General features: G+C 34.6%; 1 protein-coding gene across 1 annotated transcript; it reads left to right on the top strand.

The window, feature by feature from the left end:
- Positions 1–6012: 6012 nt before the first annotated feature.
- On the top strand, positions 6013–6873 carry LOC127797818 (uncharacterized; the record flags this gene model as incomplete). Its single annotated transcript, XM_052330975.1, is given in 2 exon segments — positions 6013–6394; positions 6680–6873. Coding segments are annotated over 2 exon segments (290 nt in total), but the record flags the coding sequence as incomplete, so codon positions are not given.
- Positions 6874–10088: the final 3215 nt, after the last annotated feature.

The following is a 10088-nucleotide window of genomic DNA, read 5'->3' as shown; positions in this document are numbered from 1 at the left end:
GAAGACTCAGTAGGCAAACACAGGCAATACATGGTAGGATCATAACGTAGCGTACTACTGACAGAATAGAAACAAGGAGCACCACAAGAAAGACATAACATAAATCATTACAGTCCACCTAAGTAACTAGCTCCTACCATAATTTAGGTACATACTGATGACTTTACTACCACACAGTCTCTAGAACCCATATAATGCTATAAGCACCACATTCATTGTCTCGCAGTAACATGATGATCATGCCACAAGGCACCCTACTCTAGACTCATAAAACCCATCCATTCCACGGTGCTATCACACATCTACGATACCACACACCAAGCAAGCAGTGATCCCACTATAATAGTACTCTCAACCCACTCTCAACTCTAGGATACCAGCACACACCTATGATATCACAGCCACACAGTGCGCACAAGTCCATATCTCAGTGCTATAAGCCCAAATAGTATTGGACACTTGGGGCCAGACAGCTCCACTCCCAAGGCAATGCTCGAGGCCAATCGGCTCCACCCAAGGCCTACATACATATCAACTGACTCTTGGGGCCAGACCGCTCAACTCCAAGTTAACACCTGAGGCCAGTCAGCTCTACCCAAGGTTTACGTACACACCGACTGACACTTGGGGCTAGGCAGCTCAACTCTAGGTTAACACCTGAGGCCAGCCAACTCTACCCAAGTCTACACATGTCTCATGCCACGAGGCTATTGGGTCTAGATAGCTCAACACCTAGGGCATGCGCCCATGCACAGGCAACCCTAGAGGCCAATCATCTCCAATCAATGCCTTGGCTCACCCATAAAGCAAGCCCACCCTAACGTCTCTAAGCAAGCTTTTAATATATCACCGGATTACCAAACTCGTGTAACCCAAAATCATGCCCCCAACTATACCCAATAATTCCCAAATAATCCCTTAAAAGGATATAAACATTCTTGGGGATCATGGAGAAATCCCCCCAAACTCATTCTTTTAACATAAGCCTCTTATGAACCCCAACTCCTATAGACATGTTTTGTAACCAAGATAAACCATCCAAAACTCATCTAAATAATTCATATTCTATACCCAATCAAATATTATCGAGTCTAATTTACAACGCATCAAACGGATCCCAAATCCGAGTTTTCTAGTAAAAGTTATGCTCGAAACAGCGGAGCATGCACAAGCTGTAAACGCGAAAAACGGTCGACTGATAGTAGCTTTGACACCCAAACTGTCGACCGATTAAGGCAACGGTCGATCAACAGAACCCTCTGCACTCAACTATTGACCAATTATAGACAGACGGTCGGCCGACAGCAAGGATAAACCCCCAAACATACCCAAATGCAACCAAAATAGGGGGAAAACACACACAAGTCATCCCTTAACCCAAAGCATCATTCCTTTTAGGATTGTAGGGTGAAACTAACCCTACTTTGAGGCCCAAAGAAGACCAACAAGACTAAACCAACCACAAGAGAGATTTACAAAGGTTCCTACATAACCCTCCAAACTAAGAATTCCTTGGGAAATCATGGGATTTCCATACATCATCCCTCCAACAACATGAGTAAGGCTTACAAAAGAGACTAAGGGAACTAGAACTTACCTTGGCAACCTTTCTTAGTGATCTTTCTTGAGCCAACAAACTTCCAAACCTTTTTACTTTACATACTCAACAAGAGAACTAGAAAAAAAAGAGAGAAAAGAAGAAGATGAAGATAACTAACTCCCACAACCCTTTTGAAATCATAAGCAAGTAAGACAAAGAGAAGAGAAGGAAACCCTACCTCTTGCTTCCTCTTTCCCGATCGATTTTCCTCTCTTCTTTCTTTCTTTTTCTCGTTCCTTCTTCTCATGCAAATTGGCTACTCCACTTACACACACACACACACACACACACACACATCTTCACAATTACTTAAATGCCCCTATGGTATAACCTTTTAAATGTAAATCATTCAAATGTTAATTTGGACACCATTTAAACCCCAAATAACATTTCAATACATACCTTGCCTTATGTCGAGTCCCACTACCACTTAAGTCAAATATTTGACTTTTCAACTTCCATTGCACATTACCCACAAATATCATATGTATTCCACCAAATTATCATTATTCTAATAAGATAAATATCTTACACCAAAGTATGTTGCTTGGACCCACTAACGGGTCGTTACAGCTTTGGTTTTCTAAAATTGAATTTGTTGCTGGTTGTTCCAAAATTGTATTTGGTAAAGATACTTCACTCTAAAAATTATCTTCCTCTCTCTATTCTCACCCCTAAAGAGAATTCTAAAAAATGGTTCATTTTCAACAAATGTCACATCCATACTGACATTTGTTTTCTAACTGTAGCATTTGTACCCTTTTTTATTTGGTGTATACCCTGTAAAAACATATTTTTCTGCTCTATGGTCTAGTTTGGACATGAATTTAGCAGGTATGTATACAAAACTATGCATCCAAATACCTTAAGAAGAAGACCTTCTTGTATTCTAGATTCTATAAAGGATATTTTTAAACAATCTAATAGTGTTGTGTATTTTAAGATCCGAGCATCCTATTAATCAAATAAGTACTATTAACACAACCTTACCCCATAAGTATTTTAGTATATTTGTTAAAAACATAATAGCATGAGCAATTTCAAGTAAATGCTTGATGTTAGATATCTAGGTAAATGGATTGATGTTAGATTCCTTTTTCCTTTAAAAAGCTTTCCAATCCTTCATTGAAATATTCCATTCTATCATCAAAACGAAGTATTCCAATTTTTCATTGGAATTGATTTTCAATCACATTAGAAAATCTCTTTACCCCGTTACTTCAGATTTTTCATTTATTAAGTAAATCCAACATGATCATCAATAAAAATTATAAACATTTTTTTCTAATTAAAGTTGTGACTTTAGAGGTCTCCAAACATTACTATGAATCAAATAAAATGGTTTTGAAGCATAATATGATTTTGCAACATATGTAGTATGATAACTTTTAGACAAGTACCAGCTTTCACATTGAAATGACGAAACTTCCATATTTTTGAACAACCTCGAAAATAAATGTTTAAAATGTTGAAAACTAGGATGTTCTACCTAGTTTACGGTGGGAAAACATTATTTTATCATAAACAATGATAGAACAAACACTATTCAAACATTGAGCATTAGGTTTATTACTAAAGAAGCTATCATCAAAGTACTAGAGGTCGTTTATCATCATAGCATTACCAATCGTCCTCCCCAAGTTCTAGTCTTGGAATTTACAATGAAATTTGTAAAAAATAACACAACAGTTAGAATTTTCAAATAGTTTACTCATAAATAAAAGATTATTAGCAAGTTTAGGCCATGGTGAACATATTTAAGATCAATATTTTCTAAAATTTTAATTAAGCCTTTTCTTGTAATTGGTGATAAACTATTGTCATCAACTTCAACTTTTTTTTTTTCCCAAGACAAAGAGAATCAGTATCGAATAAGTGGGATGAACTAGTCATATAATAAGATGCACCTGAATCTATAATCTAAGGTGCATAATTTGAAAAATAAGATAGAACAATATAATCACTACCTGTTTGAACAATTGACACACTAAGAATACTACCAAATGAGGAATTGGGCTTCAACAACTTTAGTAGATGATTCATCTATTGGTAAATGGACTAGTCTTGGCTTCATGAACAGTAGGGTAAGTATGACCAGGTTTCTTGCTATTCTTGGCTTACCTTATACACCTTAGCGTCAACCACCATTGTCAAAGTCTCGATATGTATATATATTTTTAGCCTTTTTCCCAAGCATGACATTCCTATAACTCTCATCCATTTTTACTTTAGAAAAAAACCTTATTAGGAGAAGGTAAAGGTTGCCTACCAAGTATCCTCCCCTTTATTTCATCAAACCCAAAGTTGAGTACACCAAGAATTTGAAAATCTAGTGATTTTCCACCATCTTCTTGTAGTAGTTGCAATCATCATGGGATTTCCATTCATAGTCATTAAATAGATTTAGATCTTGCCATAACTATTTTAGTGAATTGAAATATTTAGTAACGTTGTCTTGTCTTTGCCAGATGTCACCTAGCTTGAGGGTTAATTTATAAACTTGGGATTGATTTCCCAAATCTAAGTACATTTGGTTGAGGTTGTCCCAAAGTTCCTTTGTTGTTGCATCGCACATATAATTAGCATTAATTTCTTCTTCCATCGAATTCACCAACCATGTCATGACCATGGAGCTTCCAACATCTCATGTAATATAAGTTGAGTTCTTCTCATTAGGGGCTTTTGTGTCACAGATTAAATATTCAATTTTGTGGTGCTCACGTATATACATCTAAATAGATTAAGACCAACATAGGAAGTTGTCACCCTTCAGCCTAATGGTGGTAATTTAGATAGGACTAGACTAAGTTTGATAGTTTTATGTGGGTTTAGGATCAAAGCAAAGATACAAGACTCAAATGAAACTTTAGACATGGTGGAAAAATAGGGCTTTGGTTGAATAACTAAAGTTCTTTAAGAAGGCTTTGATATTATGATCGAGAAGGAAATTAGTTAGGAGACTTATTCAAGTAAGGATGAGAGAATTACTCAATAAAGATGAAATTAACTGATTAACATAAATGTTTACTCGAGTAAGAATTAAATTAGCTGACTAATTAAAATATTATTCGAATAAAAAAATATATATATAAATAATAGAAATGAGTCTATATATATTATAACTAGTGTTTACATCCATTTATATATATGTAACATATTCCGACATTATGAATCTACATAAATGGCAATCTATACAATAATAGGAAATAACTGGAATATGAAACTAACTATTATTGCTAATTACAGTTATGTATATTTTATTTCCTATAATTATATTTAATTTAATAACAAAGAATAAATGAGATAGCTAATGATTGGATAACGTTTACAGCCAAATCTTCCTAATTTTCCACAATAACAAATACAAGGATCTTGTGATTGATATGTGGCCATAAAAAAGTACAAACTTATACAAACAGTTGTCTCAAATTGAGAAGTAGATCCATTCACAAAAGATATGTCCTTGTACGTAAATTGTTGACATAGAACATATTTTGTATTAGGATAAGAGTTGATATATTGTTGTATATATATATTTTGGACAATGAGTCCTATTTTTATAAATATAATATGATATTTTTTTATCAAGAATTAATAACGACTTGACACATGTTTCTCAAATTAATAGGTGTCATGTCTAACTATTTTTTATTTAACTGAAAAAATTGCTCACATGCTAAATATTTTTTTATCTGATTCAAGAATCTTAGAGCTGTTACATTAAGGATTTTGCTCGACAATCATGCTAGATAACCTTATTGAGGATTTTGTTCGCCTATCAAGGGTTGGACTATATAAATAGTACAATTATTGAAAAGTAAACAAAAACACCTTATTGAATTGACTTATTATGTTAGTTTTTGATTTCTTAATATTGAGTATTAATTTGATTGTCACAGAGTATACTCTCTGAAAAATAAAAATTTTATTTTTGTAAAAATTTAATGCTTAATGTGCTGAATGTCCATTCCTACTAACACTAGTTTTTAAAAATTTTACGATTACTAAAGTTTTTGTGGTTTAGTGATCACCTTAGATGTAAAATACCTATATACTGGGAAAGAGACATGATTAAACACACACAAATTAAATTTTAAAATAAATTTTTAAATGACAAAATCAATTATTTGATCGAACCTTACACTATTATTTTAAATGTCCTTGTATGAGCAGCTGAAAATAATTTAGCGAAATATAAGAGTATATAAATACATACACTGTATGTATGTTACGTATGTAAGTAACAGGCATGATTAAAACACAAATTAAATTTTAAAATAAATACCTAAATTACTAAATTAATTAATTGATTAAATGCCCTTTGTACGAGGAGTCTAAAGTAATTTAACGAAATAAAAGTGTATATAAATACTGCACATTACGTACGTATTAGATTCATTTGTACCCCACGCAAATAGTAAAGAGGGCGAGAAGAGGCGAAGCAAAATTGGGATGAGGCTGTTCTTGTTTCCGGGCTTAGACGAAGAGTACCGAGTAAAAAATGGATGAATCATCAGAAAAATTGAACGAGAGAAGCGGTTTGAATCTGTGATTACACCGATCGCTGGCGATTTCAATGTAGACTCTCTTGTTATCTTCATCTATCTCCAGAGTTCTGATTCGTTCTCTCTTTAAATTCCTGTGGTTGGGATCTTCAGTTCAGATTTTGGGGTTTGTTGCATTTGGAAAGTCCGGCATATGATGCTTTGTTCTGCATTGAAAAGCCGGATACAGTCGTGGCTTCGTGATTATGACAAGATTCAATCCCTTGCTGTGATTCTGATCTACATCCAAGTACATACTCCGCCCCTCCGCCTTTCCGTTTCATGATTATCGCATATGCTTGGATAAAATAGGGTTTCCTCGAACAAAATTTTATTCGGTGATCAAGGATTTTCAATTTTCTTTAAAAATAATTTGGGACCCGGCAAATTCAGCATTTGCCGCATATGCTTGGATTCCCTCGTAGCCGTCTGCTTTGTCTTGTTCCTGTTTTTGTCTTCTTTTGATTGACGATATTAAGTGATGCAAATTTTGATTGATATGTACTGTATATGCAATTATGTTTTTGTCTATAAGATTGGTTGCGCACTGCTTGGATCCCTGGGAGCCCTGTACAATGGAGTCTTGCTGATTAATTTGGGCATTGCATTGTTTGCTTTAGTTGCAATTGAGAGTAGCAGTCAGAGCCTTGCCCGAACCTATGCCGGTCTTCTCTTCTGCGCAATTTTGCTCGACATCTTCTGGTTCATCCTCTTCACCCATGAAATTTGGTACGATGTCTACTCATTTGTTACCCAGTTATCCACTGTATTATTAACTAGTACTGATGTATACTAATAATGACATGCATCACCGTTTGAACTTCTCTTTTTTTTCTTTAATATATTATTTTCTATCTGCTTGTGGTGCACGAGTTGAGTCTTGCAAAGGACATCAAGACAATGTTATTTCGATATAGTGCATTTGTAACTTTTCACAAATGTATTACCTACATAACCGCCAAACACAATACAAGTTTAATACCCTTGAAGTTCATAGACAGCACTTCACACATCCAATTCTAGGTTATAGAAATGCCATTCTCCAGTTGGTTGGCAGATATTGGACTATGAGTTTGCATGTTATTCATTTGCTTTCCTCATGCAGTGTGCCTGGTATACAAAAACCTGTTTTCTTCTTCTTCTTCTTCTTCTTCCTCATGCAGTGTACCTGGTATACAAAAATCTGTTTTGGACCTTGAATGAATCATGTGGGATGGATGCAGTAAAACAACGTTTTAAATGTTTAGTTCTGAGTGACGTAAGAGATAATTCTGAAATAAATTTTGAGGGTTTTGTAGAAGTTCTTTGAACTGAATATATTACTGCTTTTACAAAGGTGTTGTGTGTTGGCAGTATTAAAGTATCACTGATTGATGAGTATATTATAAACCAGTGGATTGTTCACTCTTGTGAAGTCCATAAACAACAACAACAACAACATATCCAGCCTTTATCCCACTATGTGGGGTCGGCTACATGAATTCTAGACTTCCATGTATTTCTGTCTTTTGTCATATCCTCATTTAGATCCATATATTTCATATCAACTCTTGTGAAGTCCATATTGGTTTAAAAAATGTGAAAGGATTTACTATACCTTACTTCCCCTTGGACCTTCACATTGTAGTTAGAGGAGGAAGCAAGGACGATTTTAGCAATGCATTACCTTATAGAAGATATGGTTGTGGATAGATATTAACTTGGTAACCTTTATCATCTTGTTGCAAATGCTCATCCAGTTCATGAAGTTGAGAGTTTAGCATTACAGGCAACAGAAGAAACCAATCCAAGGGTTCTTAAGAGCAGGGGAGATTAGAGGGCCAAAATATCTACAGCCCTATCTTGTCTTCAACTGCTCTGGCATAATTGGGATTTTCATGCTGTTTCAATCAATTCACTTAGACAGCATCCACTTCTTGCAGGATGCTTATGAGCTTTTGTTAGTTAAATATGAGTGGAGGACCTCTTGTCTTGAATCAGGCAGCTTGTAAGCTACAAAGAAGGAATCAAATGAGTCATCTTGATGTTGATAATGCTCAAATAACATTGTTGACACACTCCTGCTGCTTGCATGATTTGTGGTGTGGCAGTCTTCTCTCTAAAGTCTTTCCCTGTATCTACACATTCTCAGTTATACTAGCGAGTTGTCATGTAATTTTTAAGTACAAAAAGGGTGGTACATGCTACCATTAGCATGTTACCACAATCCTCTTTTATATCATTTCTACATGGACCCCCACTTATCAACATTTCTTCTTGTTCTAAAGCTGACAAGTGATTGAAATCTCTGCTTTATCCCTATTCACATAAATACATGACAGAATTTTGTATATAATTGCCTTCATAGTCAAATAAAAACCTGACACTTACTCAACAAACAAGTGAACAACAATGTCAACCTGGGTTATTCCCTTCAAAATTTATTATTCATTATTTCCTATTAATTTTGAGATTAGATTCATGTATAAGGCAATCTACATGGTGTCAGAGTACACAAAAGTCCTAAGTTTAAACTTCATTGCCAACCTGATATTCAAATAGCTGCACATGTTAATCATAGTTAAGTGGTAAAGTTTGGGTAGCCACACATAAGGAGGTGTGTTGAGAGTAAAATTAATGATATGAAGCATCAAGTACTTGTTTTTCTAAGAGCTTAAGTTTCTAGATGAGACGGTGTTTAATAATCCAACATACACGAACATAAATTTTTTCAAAAAAATTTGTAATGCATTAGGGATGAAATTGTGTTTTTCAAGTTATGTTGTCCGGTCAAGTGAAGTCTAAGCAACATTTAGAACTAGTTCAATTTTGGAATCAAATTGGACCAAACGAAACCCAATTAGATCTTGTTTGGTTCTGGTTTAGGTCTGACTTGTATTTTTAGGATCTAATTATATATTCAAAAGTTCAATTAAACTAAAATATTCACCAAATATTTAATTGTCATGACCGCAGGTGAATTAGGTAGTCATATTGTTATATATTTATTTAGTTGTTATTTACAGTTATGTTTTAGGAGTAATCGGGTATTATTTACAATTAATTTACAATTAGGAGTACTGAGGAAGTAATGTTGTAGCAGTAACTGCTACTAAGTAACTGCCAGATAGTTTTATATATAAGGCTATGCACAATTTCGGGAATCACATCAGAATTATTAGAATGTTAGAACTCAGTTTCTCTCTTAGTCTCAAATCTCTCCTTACATTTTTGTTAGTTTTCTCCCTTACTTTGTCTATTCTCCCTATTATTCTGTTTGTCTCTCTTAATTCTTCATATTTCTCTCTCAATTCCAATTCTATCTTCAAAGTGAACATTAGTTAGGACTAGGGTCTTGACATTTGGTATCAGAGTAGTTTGGTTTTTGGCTTGATCTTGGTGTTTCTGATTAAATTTTGAAGGCGATTAGTACGAGACAGTTTCTAGAAGCGGTTTCAAAGGCAGTTACTAATTATTGGAAGCAGTTCCAATTGCTATTCAGAGTGAAGTTAGAAGAATTTGACTAAGGCAATGATGGCCGAAGGAACTCTTGAGAGAATGCAGTCGTTGGAGAAAGTATTCAAGGAAGAATTCAATAAAAAGCTGGATGACTTACTGGATTTGATTTCAAAGAAGTTTTAAGGTCAATATACCAATGGATCTTTATTCAAGATTTACTACAGAACTGATTCCAACATGAGCTAAAATCCTACCTAAGACCTCTGGTTTGCAAGAAGCTGATGAATTACCTACACTAGATTAGGAAGCAAAAGATGCTGTGAAGTTGGAGAAGGTTACCATTACACCAACTTTGGATTTTAAAGATTTCAAGCCTGCTATTCTTGAAAGAATAGGTATCCCTCCAATACTTGATGTCAATGCAAAGCTAGTAATTGGGATTTACTGGATAGAGCCAGCGAGGAGGAGGAAAAAGGAGTTAAAATTCATCCTCAATTGGTAATAGA

This window comes from Diospyros lotus, chromosome 3 (assembly GCF_014633365.1).
Source record: "Diospyros lotus cultivar Yz01 chromosome 3, ASM1463336v1, whole genome shotgun sequence".
Classification (NCBI taxonomy): domain Eukaryota; kingdom Viridiplantae; phylum Streptophyta; class Magnoliopsida; order Ericales; family Ebenaceae; genus Diospyros; species Diospyros lotus.
This window is presented reverse-complemented; position numbering and strand designations above follow the sequence as displayed.